At 41.1% G+C, this 18943-nt stretch overlaps 1 protein-coding gene across 5 annotated transcripts in view; it reads right to left on the bottom strand.

Annotated features, from left to right (window-relative positions):
• Nucleotides 1–18943, bottom strand: part of ARHGAP26 (Rho GTPase activating protein 26) — a 550033-nt gene that overhangs the window by 224956 nt on the left and 306134 nt on the right. For all 5 annotated transcript variants that reach the window (XM_004381135.1, XM_023735643.1, XM_023735640.1 and 2 more), the window contains exons 15-17: nt 12364–12451; nt 10592–10650; nt 8116–8221 (exon numbers count right to left, since the gene is read on the bottom strand). In XM_004381135.1, the coding sequence (XP_004381192.1) occupies nt 8116–8221; nt 10592–10650; nt 12364–12451 (253 nt within the window). The remainder of the gene's footprint in view (nt 1–8115; nt 8222–10591; nt 10651–12363; nt 12452–18943) is intronic.

Below are 18943 nucleotides of genomic sequence, written 5' to 3'. Positions count from 1 at the left end.
TCCTAGCTTCTTGTTTTGTTTTGATATGCCCAAATAGGCTGCTCTTATGAGCTAGTTTGATTATTGGCATCTTTGAAGCTCTAATGTCCTGTCACCAGATAGTTAGATCTGTTACTAGGTATGTGAGCTCAGGAGTTGGCCCACTCCTCCCATACAGATTCAGCTCAGGTGCCCAGGTAGATAGCCACCAAGTGTGTGGTGTAGGCTTTCACCTACAGTACTAGACAGGCATGGGTGATTGGTGTAGGCACAGGCATCTGGCTGCAGCAGAGGGACTCTGAGCAAGGCAGGGGGCTGATGGCCGCCCCCAAGTGTCCAAGAACAAGGCATGTCCCTGTTCCCTAGAGCACATAGGTGGGTGGGTTTTGCAGCCGGACTATGAGCACCTAATGCTATTGGCTGTAAGGACTGGGGGGTGCCTCTTTCTTATTCATGGGCCCCTATTGCAGGTGGCTCGGTGGCGTGGGTGGAGCCACCAGTCCTTAGGCCCCTGATGTGGGTAGGTGAAGACCCTTCTTAATGGGCAGAGCAGTGTCAAATGTCAAGAACCTGCCACTTCACAGCTGAAACAGTTGAAGTTAGAGTTCTGGTATATACCCTGTTGCACTCCGGTAATGAGGGCCTACGCTGTTGAAATGGGCCCACACAAGTCTTTGCAGGGGGAAAGACACTCAAAGTCCGTGGATCCCTTATGCCTGTGCCTAGGCAAAGGCACTGTGCCTACCCTGGGTTCCTGGCTTAGGGAGCCGGCAGTTTATTTTATCCTGTTTGTTAATTTTTTCACTCTGCAAGGCAGGGAGAATGGCTCCGGGCGTGTGACGGCTCCTACTTCCAGCCTAGGGGACTTGGCAATTGCTGAAGCCAGTCCAGGACCTGGTGCGGAGCAGGGAGCAGGGAGGTAAATGGGAGAGAGGTTTTTCCCTAAGGGGGGTATTTTTTGATCCCCGTGGTAAGCCATACGCAAGTAGTTATCTTTCGCCAATAAGGGTTGCTTCTCACTGGTTCTGGGTGGCCCTATAGACTCTCTGGTGCTGGGTCTCTCCCGATGCAGAAAACACTCCTCCTGAGCACTGCCACTTGCCTGCCTCACCGCTCACCCATGAGCTGCTCAGGCCTGAAGGGCTTAGGCTCTCACTGGGTCAGGTCTGGTGACTCCTCACTGCCTCCGAACTGTCTCTCCCTCCCCCTGCCTCTCAGTCCAGTTCCTCAACTCTGCCTTTGATGTTCAGGGCTCCCAGATTGCCATATATAATTGAATCACTTGTTTCTTTGGGTCTTTGTTGTAAGAGTGTCCACCAGAAGCATCTGACTAGTCTGCCATCTTGGTCCCGCCTCTGATCCATCGCCTATTTGCTTTAACATATGTGGCTGTCCTCTTTGCAGTGTCCCTTTAAATAGATTTTCCTTTGACTCTGCCAAAAATAACTGGAAAAGGTCCTCTGAGAATCCCATTCTTAGTCTTAAAAAAATACACTCTCCTCCCTGCCCCATACACATACACAGGCCTGAAAGCAGTTTCTCACACTTCTTCCAGGAACAACCAATCTATCTGACATAATAAATCTTTCAGGAGAGAAAAAGAGCTGGTTAGGGAAGTGACTCTCCAAACCCATTTCTGCTTGTTCAGTAACGTGATCAGCAAATACTGAACTCCATTTTTTGGGATCAGCAGCGTGGTAGGTCAGGGATTGAAAACCCAAATGTCTATACCATGGCCAGGCAGGTAGGATGCATGAAAAAAGTGTGCCAGGCATAAGACAATAGGGTCTGTTAAGAACTGTGGCAAAGTGGGGACTGCAAGCCCCCAGGGGATGGGGAGCGTGGCTTCTATTCAGCTGCAGCCAACTGCTAGTAAGGAAATAGGAATTTTTCAATAAAATCTCACCTTCTTAAAATGTTGGGAACCTATTCAAATTTTTTAAACAACAATGTGTAGAATACCAAATAGAACAAATGTGTGGGTTGCTCTGACCATAGACTGTTTGCCACCTCTCGGTGGCGCAGTGGTTAAGAGCTATGGCTGCTAACCAAAAGGATGGCAGTTCAAATCCACCAGCTGCTCCTTGGAAACTTTATGGGGCAGTTCTACTCTGCCCTATAGGGTCATTATGAGTCAGAATCGATTCAACGGCAATGGGTTTACAGGAAGGAAACAAGAGCGAAGGAGACAGACTGAACATCACCCGGGAGCTTATGATCTAGAAGGAGTGAGATGGTACACACCTGGTAAACTGTACCCTAGGTGGCATGTGATACATGTGAAAGAAGAGGAACAAGCAAAGGAGGTGGGGTGGGCTCAAGACAATGAGAGGGCACTTAAGGCAGGAAGCACTCTTTTAGGCAGTGGCAATGAAGCTGAGGCTAGAAGAATAAGGTAGATTTGGGCAGACAGAGCTTGGAGAGGAGCCATTCCAGACAGAGAAAAGTGAACTGCGACAGGTAAAAAGATGGGGGGAGGAAAAGAACATTTGAGGAATGGTCAGGAGACGATTCATTCTTGCAAGGAACACATAGTCGCGTTTACTGTGTGCAATGCAGCAGGGATACAGCGGTGAACATGAGGGACATAGGAAGAAGCTGCAAAGTCCAGCAGGGCCCAGTCCAGGCAGGGCCTTGGAGGCCATATCCGGGGTTTTATCTTCAGAGCAATGGGGAAGCCTTTGAGTTCTTTCTAAGAGGGGGAATCACAAGTTGAGATCTACAGTTTTCAAAGTTCACTGGCTGCAGAACATTCATTGTGCTGGAGGAGAGCCAGCGTTCTACCAGTCAGAGTGACCAGGCAGAGGGCTTTGCAAGAAGTCTGCAAAAGAGATGATGGAAGTCTACCCTAGTGATGGAGATGGAGGAAAATGAATGGACTCAAGACATAGGGGTTAAAATCAACAGAATTAGCAGTTTGGTGTGGGAGTCAGTGACGAAGAAGCCAAACAGGACCAAGAATGTGGTCAGCGTGGCTCTGTGTGGGTATCAGGCCACACTGTCAGTGGTTGGGCAGCCAAGGTGCCACTTCTGTGCTGGCAGCAGCAGGATGTCCAAGGGTTACCGGAGAGATCAAAGGCTCAGGAGCCAGGGTATATGGCTGAGGGAAGGCTGCCAGAGAAGCTCACAGGAGCATTCCATCTTAGAAAAGACATCACCTCAAAAGCATGGTGTTCTCTTAAATGTGCTTTGTAAAGTTCCACAGCTATTTCATTTGGATGAGTCTCGATGGCGAGAAAAGAACTAGCTCTTCTCATGTGTTCAACAGCTCATCATTAAGCGAAATCTTATCTTCTCAACTTGGGATGGAGGAAAACAGATTATTGGAGTAGCTAAAAGACATGTGTTAATGCCAAGTATCAATGCCCATTTCCTTTTATTTTGACCCTTTCTGAAGAACTTCAAGGAATGCTACTTAATCACCAGGGCCCACCCTCACTGGTGCCAAGGCCTAGCAATGACTTTTTTCTTTTTTTCATTATCATAGGCATTTACATATGAACCCAATTCACTCTGCTTCTAGATAATTAAGGAAATATGAACATATCCTTCCTGATTTGAAGAATGCCTGGAAATACTCAGACTCTAGTCAGAGGAATGAGAAAAAAGCTAAACCACTAGAATCTTCAACCCTCAACAACTTTTGCCAATATATTCTGTCTATATATTTTGATAAGGTCTCATTGTATGCCAAGCATTTGGGTCACAATATTCCTTCATGATCACTGCAATCTACAGAATCTGGTCTTTTTGGAAACATCAAAACATATAACAGATGATGAAAATAAACACTGGGCGACTGAGTAATGAAAAGAACATCAAGGAATCCAAGAGGCACGTGACTGAAGGAGATTTTCCTCTCTTCATTATACTCTCTTCCACCCTCTGCCCTCTAAAATCTTGTAATTTGGTGTACACATGCCCACATTACAGATGTACTCATCTCCCCTCCCAAATTGGCCTTTTTGTTTCTTATGTCTTGATTAAGTTGGCACACATGCAAACATCATTTAAGAGACTTGATGCTCTCTGCTGAATGTTATTTTATCAAGACTAGTTGCAGTAGGCACTGTGAGTTGCCTACTCAGAGCTCTGCTTTCATTTTGGCTTCCATGCCTCTACCAGCTGGCTCAGGTAAATTCAGTTTCGTGTATAACAATCATGGCAGTCCCATTTTCCTTGCCTGTGATTGCTTTAGGGGCAAGCATGTGATTCAGTTCAGACCCATCAGAAGTGATGGGAGATTTGCTGGAGAGCTTTTGGGAAAAGTATCATTATAGCTCTTAAAAAGAGACTCAGAGAAGAAACAATGCCTTTTCTGCCTCTGTACAAACCACTAATGTGCAAGGATGTGACACAACATCTATGACCATGCAAGGAGCTAGACAATGTAATGAGGCCAGCTGAGCAGGGACAGGGAAATAACCCGAGTCCTTCATAAGCCGAGGAATTAACCAACCCTCAGGGCTGATTGTGTGTAACGAGACAATGACTCCCTTATTGTTTAAACCATTTTGCATTAGATTTTCTTTTTCTTGCAGCCCAAACCATCCTAAATGATACAATACCTCTTTGGAGAGGCAAGACAGGGCTCTCCCTCTCTGACAACACCCTAATAACAAAGGAATAGTCACTCCAAAAAAGGAAACTAAGATTTATTTCTCGATTATTGTTCTGGGAAAACCGGCTTTGAAAAGGTACTTTAAGTATCTGCTCCTGATGTGCAGACAGCCCTTTCAAATCCTCCTGCACAGCATAAACATTGCAATAAAATTACGATGAGCCACTACGAATGGTATAGTGTGTGGGGGGATATACAACATACTTGGAGTCATCACAATATGCAAACATTAGGGAACTACCAAGAAATTAGTCTTTATTACTCATCTACTCTTATTTTCTTTTACATTTATAAGATTGGGGATTTTTTCCTCCCCTTCCCCCTTCTACCTGATAAAAACACAGAATCACAAAGTTGAAGGGAAGCTCAGAAAAGAGAGGCTCAAAGAGGTTGAATGATTTGCACAAGGTCCCACAGCTTGCTGGGGCTGATTTTCTTTATTATGAAGAATTCTTTATGCATGATTTTAAACAAAACATTTGCTGAAAACTCAATTTAATGCAAACTTGAATTGCAAAGATTTGGAAAATCGCAATTGGATTTTTTTTTAATAGTTTAATTATGATAATAAAATCTCCTCTCTGAACTCACTACCTTGAGTTTCTTCTACTTCTAATGCCGTCCTAGATCCCAGCACATTCCTCTCATTTTCTCTCTCCTAGAAAACCCTACATATGGCCCATTCTCTCGGCCAGTGGTTTTCAAGAGACTCACCTGCATAATAGTTACCTGGGAAATAAATTAGAAATACAGATTCCCAGGCAAAGAGTCTGATTTAGTAGACCGAGGTGGGGCCCAGGAATGGCAATGCAAACAAACATCTCAGGCAATTCTGACACTGGTGGCACTCTAACCAGGCTTTGAGGCACATGGCTCTAGACTGTATACTAGATTCCAACATCTGAACAGATAACATCTAATTATCATAGTAGATTTAAGCAGGAGCAACAAAAATATGTGTATGGTTGCCTATACTTTTTATGTTCCCTCTGAGGTCTCAAACAAACCCAAGTGCTCTATGATTTGGATGCACCCTGGTAATCACTTGCTTTGGAGCTTTTGGGTTTTTATCCATTCCCCTTGAGGCTTTTTTTTTTTCCTCTGAATGCATTTCTACTGGGAATTAAATATAAAATGCCTTAACTCTCCCTTCACAGCTAAATATTTTGAAAATATTTCAAAAGAGTGCTTTTAAAAACACACAATACAAAATGTCTTGCCTTTGAACCAGTAGTCTGAGATGCACAGGGTAAACACAGCAGGTAATGAAAGAGGTAAACACTGGGGTTTCCAGCAGAACCAGCCCTGAAACCAAAACTTCGGAAGGAAGCTGACCATTAAGTAAGTGGACCAGAGGAACAATAGCTCAGGCGTATCCTGAGCTATCCTGAACCTGAGAAAACTGGAATTATACAAACTCCTTGTCACAAGTTAACTTTCTCTTACTGCTTGATTTCAAAATAAGGACAGTGCTCTAAATGAGAATATAGAGTTTTAGTGGAATTTCAGAACTCCTCTGGGTACCAAAGAATTTTTTCAGGCCTGAATAAATACTCCTTACTGGATCCAGCGGTGCTCATTTATACCCATCTCCTCCCAGCCATGTTTCAATCTAGAGGCTCTAGAGACCAAGAATTTGGCATACTGAGAACCTGAGTCTGTGTGTTCTCACACCAGCTCTGACCAACTCACATTATAGCTATGAGAGCTTGTCTATACCTAGATTTCTCCATGGGTAAATGAAATACCACAAAAACAACAGAAATCATTGCCAAGTATCAAATGGAAGAGAGAATGCTTGAGAAATGCTATGCAATAAATAACTCCAGCAACAAAATTGGTTTAAATTGGTTACAAGGCAAAAAGCCTAGGTCACAGGTGTAACCTGCATATTCCAGTTGCATTACTCCTTGGGTTATGAAAAAGGATGGAGAGGCCATAGGGTGAAAAAAGAGGGAGAGAGTCAACCACCCACCAGTGAGCAGGGTTCATTGTTCAAGATCTACTTTAAGGTTTTTGTGTTTTTTCCTTCTTAATTCTTTTTTTAATTTTTTTCCCTTCTTCTTCTTTAAGATTCCTCACAATCCTCAGGGCAATTTAAAAATGGGAAACATTCAATATTGGCCCCATGCCCTTTGCTGGATCACCGCTTACTCTTGGTCTCAGTTCAATAAAGCTCTCATTCTGATTGTACAGCTTGAAAAGACCCACTGCTTGCAGCTGGTCCCTAAGCCTTCTCCTCCAGCTGCTCCCAGCAGGCTTGGAGGCCGCCTGAAGACCCAGTGGCCATAAAGCAGTCACAAGTGTTCACACACATACTTGGCTGAAGTGTGTACCTGGAATTTCCTCTGTTTTGGTGAATGCCCTTCAAAGTGTGCTAGAATTTTGCAACTAAGATTTAAACCAGCTTTTCCCTTTGACAAATGCCTAACTCTGGGTTGCACGGAATAGGCACCAAACTATCATCTCAGAGCATCTGGAGTAACTTTTAAAGCCTAGTTCCCATTATTTTAAACAGACTTCATCAGGATTCTTTGACATTTTTGGGGCATTCTCCCTGCAAACTTGCATGTTTTCTGCTATGTTGCTTAATTTTTTCTGAACATGCAGTTCTGCTAAGGGCATGGCAAGAAAACACATTTGACCAATAAAGGAGCAATCCCTGACCTATGCCCAGTTGCTTCTCACCAAAACCCCCATCTCCAATCAAGAACATTCTACCAAAGTCAATGTAAAGATAGAATATAAACAAACACTGTAGTGACTGATACACCAAGGGAAGTCAGCAAAGCCTTTCCTAAAAGGTCAAGCAACAGTAAACACACAGAAATGCAAAACCATTCCAAGAGTGTAAATACCCCTAGCAGGAAAACCAGGCCCCCATTGAATGCTTTGATTCTCTCATAGTGCAAGTAGGCATTTATCCAAATATAATTTCTTTATCCTCTATACTTCTTAAAAGGCTTTAATACAGGTAACTTGTTTATCAATGATCTTGTGGATAAAGCGAAGCCATATCTGACAGATGAAGAAAATAAGGAATAGACAGGTTAGTAGCTTGTCCAGGGCTGATTAGTTTGTTAAGAACAGAATCAACTCTAGAACCAACATCATCTTACTCCAAATCCCAGGTCCAAAGCCATGACATACACCAGTTAATCCTTGATCACAAGAAAAATATAACCCCTGAAAATTCTGCTTGGCGGCCTGGCATCATAGACAACACACTCTCCTTTCCCTTTGATCATCACAAGAGCAAAGATGCCATGAAAACTCTGCCTGGTGGCCTGATGGCATGGGCACTTCCCCAGCCTCCTCTGCGAAGATCATCTGGCATTAGCTGCTGTTACCCATGGCAGTTAACATTTCACACATTTCTTTCTTAAGCCTCCAGCATACCTGATGCAATTCCGTAGTGGGAGGGGGAAACATAAACAGAACTGAGACCAGCTTTACTGCTAAGATAAGAACTTTCTAGGGGAGAGAAGAGGGCCAGCAACCAGTCTTAAACCTACTTGGCCAAGTGGTTCATGAGAAGCTGTAACATCTGCCGATTTTTCTCTGGGAGTCGATGAACAAGGCTGTGGATTTCAGAGACCCGAGTCTCCTGATTCTCCAGCTCTGCAAAGGAAGGAGGGAGGTAATATTTTACCAGTGTCACAGCTAAATTAGTTTAGAAGATAAAATCAAGGAAAACTAGGGCTGGGCACTAACAGACTGAGGATTTCTCAAAGATTTACGATTCTGTCCTGTATACTGCATGACTAGGTTCAGAAGTCTGTTTAATGGTGTTTTCTGTAACAGGGTTCATCAAAAAAGTGACCATCACTTAAAAGCCTGTGAGCAGCCATCTAAGATACTCCACTGGTCTCATGTCTTCGGGAGCAAGGGAGAATGAAGAGAACAGGATACAAGGAAAAGATTAGTCCGAAGGACTAATTGTCCACAACTACCAGGGCCTCCACCGGACTGAGTCCAGTACAGCTAGATGGTGCCCGGCTACCACCACTGACTGCTCTGACCAGGATCACAACAGAGGGTTCTGGACAGAGCTGGAGAAAGATGTAGAGCATAATCCTAACCCACAAAAAAAAGACCAGATTTACTGGCCTAAAGGAGACTGGAGAAACCTCGAGAGTATGGCCCCCAGACACCCTTTTAGCTCAGTGGTGAAGTTATCTCTGAGGTTCACTGTTCAGCCTGGGAGTGGACAGCCCCATAAAACCAAATGAGACTAACGAGGTACAGGAGTCCAGCGACAAGGGCCAGAAGGCAGAAGGGGACAAGGAAGCTGGTGATAGGGAACCCAAGATTGAGTAAGGATATTGTTGATGTGTTGTGAGATTGTTAACCATTGTCATAGGGCAACATTTATAGTTACTGTTAAACGAGAAACTATTTTGTTCTGTAAGCCTTCATCTTAAGTGAGAATAATGGCACAATTGGAAGAGCATAGTCATTGTCACTGAAGTATGCATGTAGAAATTTTTGAAACGGTGTATCTTTGGCTATGTGTATTTTCACCAAAAAAAAAAAGATTGAGAAGTTAGAGGGTTGACAGGTTGTGGGGTTGTTAACCAATGTCATAAAACAATATGTGTACTAGTTTCATGAGAAACTATTTGTTCTGTAAGCCTTCACCTGAAGTACAATTAAAAAAAAAAAAATCAGAAAAAAAAAGTGACCGTCAATAAATTCAAGCCAAAATGATGGCATGATGCAATGAAGCCAGCCAACCGCACACCCAGGGTCAGAGCGAACCGAGGAGCAGCTGGCTCTCAAGCGATGACTTCATTTCAAGGAAAGAAGGAACCTTATGCGCTCATAAAGTGGTAAACAAAGCGGACATTAACAACATGGCAAGAGGCTCAGATATCAAAAATAAGACCTCGAGACAGCACCATAGAAATCAAAGGAAATGTTTAGTAATTCTCAAGTCATGAGTGACAACCAGCCTGGTGGAAAGAAAGCAATGGCAGATAAAATTTTTAAATCTTTCAACCTGTAACCTAAATCATGGCCTGTCATGTTCTCTTGGCTGAACTTGGGTAAGTGGTTTTGTTTCTCTGGGAAATAGACTGATAGTACTCACCACACCTATTTATAGGACTGATGTGAGGTTTAATTAGAGAATGGTTGCCATGGGCTGGGAATTTCTCTGAGAGAGTAATCACATAAACACCATCTTCACTCCTAGTTTTCTCCCATGTCTTTCTCCTCCCTGTTTTAAGGGGATAACTATTAAGATAAGGCCACCAGAACATTAGGTACTAAATTAGGCCAGTAGTAGCTACCAGGGTAAACAAATTCCAAAGGTTTAAAGGAATCAGGCAGAGGCAAAGGCTATTGACATAATAGCACTGTGAGGATTCAAGCCAGATTTAAATCTAATACAGAATCTTACTGCCCCCTTATAGGAGGCCTGCCCCACATAGACAGATTCCAATATACTTAGGGCAGCCTTGCACCTAATCCCTATGTATTTTAATACCAGCAATGACGCTAGGAACCTGGATGATATAGCTGAAGAATGATCAGAAGCTGCAAATGGAAGACATAATGGAAAGAGGACTGTGAAGTTACATAATGGTGTCATATTCAGGGAAACACTTCAAATGCTCAATTTATGTAATGTGCAACATCTGATTCAGTCTGCAAAATGCTGCTGAAGGGCTGAAAAAAACCAAGGAGTCAGAACTCCAATAAAAAAACTAGAAAGGTAAACTTCCTTTTTTTCCTTGCCACCCTAAAAAAAAAAAAAAAAAACACACATCTGAAATTTTTTTCCTTTACTGTAAATTCAATGTGGTGGTAAGGCCCTTAGTAATCCTGGTTTGGTTTCTGGGTTACAGTCTCATGAGCTTGTATGTGGGCAGTTTATATGCAGCATATGAAGCATTAGATAATATTTATTTTGGGATACTGACTCTTCTTTGAAATAGAAAAATCTATTCTCTTCCCCTTAAAATTGTGACCAAAAAAAAAACTCACTTGCTGCTTTGATGAAACTTCTTTGAAACTGGTACATCATGAGTGGTCCTGGAAGCATTCTGGAATAAAAGGATATAGACTAGTCAGTTTAATAATAAAATAATAATCATTTTATCTCTAAACAGCAGCCTATAGACTGCCAAACTCTAGCACATTTCTCAAGAACAAAGATCACAGAGAAATGATAGCAACTCAACTTAGTTCAACTTCATTTCCCGATTGAAAGGGCCCTTTCACCTGAAATTTTTACTCTATCTCTCTTTTTTTTTATAAGGGAATGAGTACAACCATATTTCACAGTTACAAGTAGAAAAGTGCTAATGTAAAAGTCTAGCACAAACCAAGGGATTTTTTTTTCAGTGAGTGACTCACCCATCCACAAGAACATTTTATGATGTGTCTAAGAAACAGACAACTAATAATTTGCAATGACCTGTACCTAAATGCTCATCTTCCCAGCAGCTTGTTATGTGAATCAGTTCATCTGGGAACACTCTGAGAGAATTTTGTACGTGTTTTTGTGGTGAACTCACTACGAGGTGTTGCTCCTGAATGCCAAAGGGCTACAACCTCTAATATTAGCCATGCCACAAGCAAATGTATACCTGCTGGGTGTTAATATGCTTAACCGTAAACTTGAGTTTTTTCTAATAGTCCAAATAAGCTTCTGCACAGATTTTATTTTATTCTCATTGGATCTCCTAATTCAACACTTAGTCATAACTTGTACTACATCTTACTTTTGACTTCAAGATCCTCCAATCAATTCCCCAATAATCAATAAAACCTGCATCATCAATTCCTTTTCTGTGGCCTTCTACCTTTGCTTTCCAGCCAAGCAAATCTTCATAAGCCTCTACAAATGCTTACACAATTCAGGATTACAGTTCTCCTCTCTGTTAAAGACTAGACGCCACCTTCTTGTATAAGAAGAATTATAGTGAAGAACTACAGTATTCCTATCCTTTGAGCCCAGCAGAAATTTCAATCTATTCATGAATCTAGCTGACTCCTTGCAGACAGCTAGTCAATCACCACCCCCAATAGTCAGGGAAGGAGTGGAGACGAAGCAGTAAATCATATATATTATTACAAAGAAAAATAGTCTTCTCTCCACTAAAGTAATATTTTCCAGTCTCAGCAGAAGGAGTCATAAAGAAGTTCCATTAAGTTCTAATTTTTAGGGACCAATATCAGCAATATACTCTGTGCAATGCACAAAATTATTGAAATACATGTGGTATGCCATCATGCATTTTCTATAGAATGTAATACACGATTCCTTGGTTTCTTAATAGAGTATTCAGGGATTTCAAGGAAGATCACATTTTCGATTCAAAAAGCCAAAAATCAAACCCACTGCCGTCATGTTGATTCTGACTCACAGCCATCCTATAGGACAGAGTAGAACCGCCCTATACGGTTTCCAAGAAGCAGCTGGTGGATTTGAACTGCTGACTTTTGGTTAGCAGCCAAGTTCTTAACCACTGTGCCACCAGGGCTCCTTTATTCAAGGCTAATTATCACAGTAGCTTCTTATAAGGAGTAAAGCTACCTAAATCACTCATGGCACCACTGCACAATGGCATGGACATTTACTATGGACATTTACAATCGGTTTTATCAGCTAAGCTAATTGCACCCACACAGAAGCTGTTTCCACATCTCGAACATCCACCCAACAACTCTGTGGAGGCTGCAAATAAAACTGCTTTCTTCCTGACTGGACGATAACGAGCTGATGGCCCACCCTGCAAATGGGAATTCCCTACCTTAGGTAGGTCTTCAGTGCACTAGTGATAGTCTTGATCTCCCATTCAGCACAGATATCCGTTTCTGTTTCGGAAGCTGTTTTGGGGTCTAAAATAAAGAAAAGACAATGCTTACAGCAGAGAATACAGCTATGCATTTAAAAAAGCATACATAAAAGTGTTCAATCTTACTACTAACCAAAGAAATGCAAGTTGAAACAAAAACAACATATATTTTCACCTAAATTAGGAAAATGTTGAAAATTCCAAATATCTATTGCTGGCAAGGATGCAGTCAAACTGATCCTCTTATAAACTACTGGAAGCAGTGAAGAGAAACGCAACAATTTTGAAAAGTAATTCAGCAATATGTATCAAAAGTCATAAATATGTTTATACTCTGAACCTGTAATCCCACTTCTCACGATCTATCCTCAGGAAATAAGGCAGGAGAAAAGTTACCTACCCAAAAAATGTTCAGCACACAGGATTCTTCATAACAGTAGAAAAAAATAAAAAAAGGAAGCAACTAAATGTCCAATGATAGTATGACTGAGTTAATCATTTGTACCTGATAGAATATTACGTTGCCATTTATGTGATAATGACTTACAGCAACATAGAGAATGCCTATAGTATCATGTAATGTCAAGCAAAAAAAATGAAGATATAAAAGTCTGTAAGAAACTCGTATATACAAAGGCTAAAAGGAAATACTCTAAAATTAAAATAGTGGTTGGGTTAGCATCGTGGAATTGTGGCTTTTACATTTTCTAAACTGCCTATGGTTTTATTCCATTACTTTCATATTTTTGCAAAGTTGCCTGAAGCACAGAAATGCAATGAGAACCACTATAATTACAACAGCTTCTGATCACTTTTTTTCTTTTGTCTCCTCTTGCTTTGACTTTTAAACACACGTGTATTTTAAATAAATGTGTATTTAAAAAAAGAGGAGAGAAAATTATTTTCGTCTTCCTGAGCAGCACACAGGAAGGCAAGAATCGAAGGCAGAGAGTAAAAACTGCTTCACTAGTCAGCCGAACCCCATCTCATCCCTGGTGAGGTGGCTGGGTCACATACAAACTGGCAAGAGGGAAGTGGCGCCTTTCAGTACATTTACAGGAGAGTCCAGCTTCCTCATACTGGCTAAATCCTGCCTCCCAGCTCCCATTCCCTTTCTTTCTGCGCAGCCCCTCATTTTCAGTGGGAGGCCACCTTTTTCTTACTCCTTGTCCATGTACTTGGATGAGTCTCCACCCTCCCAGGGTGGGAAATGAGATTCAGGACAGACCAATCAAAGCACAGCATCTCTTGGGACACAGGGACTGGTTCAAGGATGGACCAAGACCAAAGCCAGTCCAATCAGAGTGAACTTCAAGACATTTCCAGGGGGGTGAGACATCTGCTGTTTCCTGTGGGCTTGCACCTGGGATGTTATGCAACAGCCAGGTCCCACCAGGTACAGCCCGAGAGACCAAAACACAAAGCCAGGGGAGACAGAAGTAGACATAACTGGGGCTTGTGACATGGTTGGAGCCCTTGTGTCTGGCCATAGGTTTTCAATTACACGAGGCAACAAATTCCTGTAAGCCAGTGAAGGCCAGGTTTTCTGTTTTACAATCCAGAGAGATCTAAATAATACACCAGGTAAATAGAGACAGGCACTGGACTCTCTTTCTGGACAGTCTCCAAGAAGAATTCTGAGAAGCCAACTAAGAAAGAGTTTCTTCCTGCAGGGTCAACAGCATTCCAGCTGGAAAAGGGGAATGAGTCACAGGTGGGCTAACACATTTCTATTTACTGGGAAAAAATGGGAAAGAACCTATTTCCATAGAAGGCCAGATACTCATGAGTGCCTTAGGATTTACCCTATAATCCCCAGGTAAGATCACAAATCTGCTCTCAGTGTGTCCCCCTGACACACATAAGGGGACTAGAGAGGAAAGGGCCTCAGCTCACACAGTGTTTGGCTCCTAAAGGCAGAACAGCTATATGTTTGCAGGCAATCCTGGGCAATAAATTCTTTCTTGTCACATGAAACAAACAAATAAGGAAGAACCTAAGGAGCATGGTTTTATTTCTAGGGCCACAGAATAGTAAAGTCCATAGGGTTCTACCACAGCAAATTTCTAAAAATGCACAAAATGTGGTTTCCCTAATATCCCAAACCTCTTCAGCTTTAATTCTTTCCTTTCTTTGTCATCTCACATCCATTTAACGGTTTCTTCTTTCAAAAGTGTATGTACCAAAAAACTTTGCTGAGCATGACCTTTTCCCTCCCCACCTCCAAGATGCATGGAGAGCTGCCACACTGCATGGCTCCTGGATGCCAGACAAATGTTACTGTACATTTTTCTGAAGAACAAACCAACTTCTACCCAAGAAGGGTGAACAAGACACTACACAAGCCGCAGCTGGTAGGTCCAGGAGTTGTGAACTGTTTCACAAACCACATTTAGCAAACTAATGATTAGCTTCCATTTATTCGGGCTCTGTAACCATAGGAATATTGTGTAACATTATACAGAGAAGAGTGAAATTACAGTCCGGCTAAAGGGCTTTTTATAGCACAGATGAGGCAAGGCTCATAACTTGAGCACGTCCATTTTAATTCATTTAATATCCAAACTAAATTGAATACAGCCTCCCAAACTACCTCATTTTAGAAACTGCTGCCAATTTCCACACCTCCCTACTGACGCCTGGTGTTCCCCTCACTTGCAGAATAAATATGGTGGCGTGTGAACGTGTTGCCAAGATATAATTCACAATTTTCTCTAGAACTCAGTATATTCCTTCCCACCACGGTACCCTACCATTTTAGTGCTTAGTGAAAATGATCTAAACCAGAGAAGTCTAATATACAAAAAGGCACCATAGGGTAAAGGAAAATGAGCATATTTCCTCTTCAATCTACTATCATATAAATTCAGAAAAACAGGAGACAGAGACTGGAGGCAGAGGTTACAAGGGGAGGCATCTGAGAAATGTCACACTGGATCAGCCCCAAGATTCACCTAGTCTGGTACTGTGCAGCTGACAGATACACTGAACGACACTGTGAAGGAAATGACTAGGAAAGTCACCTATATATTCCTAAACTTTCTAACAACACATGATAATGTAGGCAAATTTAATTTTTTTGTTTAACAGAGAAGGCAATATATGCACATGATAAAAAAACAGATTCAAACAAAACAAATAGATACATATTAAAAGGTAAGTTTTTTCTACCCTAAAGGCAACTGCTAATGCCAGTTTTTTTGGTCTATCCTTTCTCTAACAATCTACACACATACAAGCACATATTTTCATTTAATAATATCTTAGAAATTATTCCATATCAGCACACAAATATATGCATCACAGTATTTCACTGTATGTATATACCATAATTAATTTAATGTTACCTATTGTATCCTTGTACATGCCTTACCAAGGAGCCTTGGTTGCACAATGGTTAAGCGTTCAGCTGCTAACTGAAAGGTTGGTGGTTTGAACCCACCTAGTAGCTCAGCAGGAGAAAGACCTGGCAATCTGCTCCTATAAAGATTACAGCCTAGGAAACCCTATGGGGCAGTTTTACTCTGTCACTTGGGGTCACTATGAGTCAAAATCAACTTGACAGCACCTAACAACAATAGCATGTCTCACCTGCAGAAAAAAAAAACTCCTAAAAGTGGGATTACTAGGTCAAAAGGTATGTACCATTTAAACTTTCAAAGCTATTGCTCAATTGCCCCTCAGAGGTTTTACCATTATATGGAAGTATGAGAGTGACTCCTTCCCCACATTCTTACAACGTGTAAATCAAACACTTTACTAGCCTATCTGATAGGTAAGAAAAATTTTAAAAAAATAAGACTATCTCATTACTTTATTTTGCATTTCTTTAGTCAGGAGGGGAGGTTGAGAATTCTTTCCTGTGTGCATGTTTTTAAAGTCAAGTTTATTGAGGTATAGTCACCCTTTTTAAGTTTACAGTTCCATGATTTTTGACGATTGTATACAGCCACGTAAACACCACCACAATCAAGTTACAGAACATTTCCATCAACCCAAACAGTTCCCTGCAACCCTTTAAAGGCAACCCCCTTCCTCTACCTGGCTACCTTCAAGTCCTCACTAACACTTTCACTTAGCATAATGCTTTTGAAATTCATCCATATTGTTGCATGTATCAGTAGTTCATGCCTTCTATTACTGCGTAGTAGTCAATTTTATGGATATGCCATAGTGAATGTTGACAGCCATTTGGGTTGTTTCCGATTTTGGACTGTTATGGATAAAGCTGCTATGAATATTTGCATATAGGTTTTCGTGTGGACTACATTTTCATCTCTTGAGTAAATAACTAGGAATGGAATTGGGTAAAACAGCTTAGGATTAGGTCATATGGCAAGCATATTTAACTTTATAAGAAACTGTCAAATTGTTTTCCAAATGGCTGGGGCATTTTTCATTCCCACTAGCAATAAACAAAAGTTCTAGTTGCTTCAGAACCCTGTCAACACTTGATATGGTCCATCTTTTTAATTTTAGCCATTCTAGTAAGTGTGTAGTGGTACCTGATTTTTTAGATTTGTAGTTCTCTACTGACTTATGAGGAGTCCCTGGGTGACACAAATGGTTAAGCATTCAACTACCAACTGAAAGACTGGTGGCTTGAATCTACCCATAGGTGCCTTGGAAGAAAGGCCTGGCAATATACTTTGAAAGAACACAGTCATTGAAAACCCTGTGGAGTGCAGTTCTACTCCAACATACATGAGGTTGCCATGAGTTGGAAAAGACTCAACAGCAACTGATTTGGTTTTTGGTTTAATAACTAATGGTACTGGTAATCTTTCCATGTGCTTTTCGGTCATTTGTATATCTTCTTTAGTGAAGTGTTCGCTCAAATCTTGTGTCTGTTTTAAAAATTACGTTGGTTACGTTCTTGTTATATTCTGCACATAAGTCATTTATCAGATACATGTTTTGCAAATATTTTCCCCTGATCTGTAGCTTGTTTTTTCTTTTCTTAACAGTATCTTTTAAAGACCAGAAGTTTTTTAATTTTTATGAAGTTCAGTTTATCAGTTTTTTATTTTATAGTTCTTGCTTTTTTGTGTTCTATCTAACAAATCTTTGCCTTAGCCAAGGTCACAAAGATTTTCCCCTATATTTTCTTCCAGAAATGATATAGTTTTAACTCTTATGCTTAGGAATATGATCCATTTCAAGTTCATTTTTGTATATAACATAAGGTAATAGTTGAAACTCCTTTTTTCTCATTTGTAGCAGTACCATATGTTGAAAAGATTGTCCTTTACCCCATTAAATTACACTGACAAGTTATCAAAAATGAATTGACCATTTATGTATAGGTCCCATTTCTGGACTGTCTTATCTGCTCCACTGATCTATATGGCCGTCCTTAGGAAACACTATATGGTCTTGGTTCCCTGCATTTAAAAGAGAGTTGTAATTAGTTCTTTGTGAATAGTCTTTTTCTTAAAACTTCTTAGCCTTTTCACATTCTCCATCTCCGTTATACCTCTGGGGAAGAAGTTTATATAGGTATTTTATCGTCTGTGTGCGACTTCATTTATCCTACATGTAATTCTTTCAAGACTAGATTTACTATTTAGCAATTTGATAAGCAAATGTGTTTATTCTAATTATTTTCTGATTACAAAAATCATACATCTTAAAAACTTCCCATATCCAGTCATGTCACCTAAGAATCCAGAGTACCTGCAACCACTTCTGTACTGAGATCTAAAAGCTCTTACTGCCTCAAGTCCCATCTTAGGCAAACCTGCCTGAAGCATCCTCAAAAAGCAAAGATAGTGGTGGGAGAAGCGGAGAGGAAGATGCTACCATCAGTGGTCTCCATTCTCTAGGAACTTAGGATTATGGCTAATAACAACCTCGCTAGTCCCAGAATGAACATTCCTTCATCCAAGTAGTCTACTATTTCCCAGTCTAGTCATCATTTGTCTTCTCCCTTTTATTGAGAGGCATAATTGGAAGTTTACTCTTTGTATGGCTCCCCTACTTGCATGAGTCTATCATCTTCAAAGTCTGGGGTTGTTTCCATTCATCACTGTAATAAGCCTTTAGTTATTAGAAGTTGTCATGAAAAATGTCTACTATGTTAGGATTTCTTCAAACAGAAGTCCTTGATTGCTTTTAGTTATGCTACTTTGGGGAAAGGAGTAGGAAATAAGGAGCACAGAAAAAATGAACACAGTCACTCAAGGTCTCAGAGGAATAAGGCAGGATAGTTTATGGCTGGATCATAGAGAAGTGGGTGAAGCACGCTACTGTAACTTACTGCCTTAACGTACTGCTATTTAATACCTTCCACGTGTTCTCTGTAGCTATAACCTTCCTTTAAATATTAGTAAAAAAAAAAGAAAAATTTACAGGATGAGGAAAAATACCAACACTGAATTGGCATACCTCCACCATGCCATACTGCACCTCCACTCAGCACATACACTGAGGGAAGCTGCTTTGGGAGTGGCCAGAGCTGTTTTAGGATTACATTCCAGGCAGTGAAATTACGTGTGTGTGTGTGTGTGTGTGTGTGTGTGTGTGTGTGTGTGTG

Source organism: Trichechus manatus, unplaced genomic scaffold (genome assembly GCF_000243295.1).
Source record: "Trichechus manatus latirostris isolate Lorelei unplaced genomic scaffold, TriManLat1.0 scaffold00080, whole genome shotgun sequence".
NCBI lineage: Eukaryota > Metazoa > Chordata > Mammalia > Sirenia > Trichechidae > Trichechus > Trichechus manatus.
The sequence above is the reverse complement of the archived record's forward strand: the minus strand, read 5'-3'. Positions and strand labels throughout refer to the sequence as shown.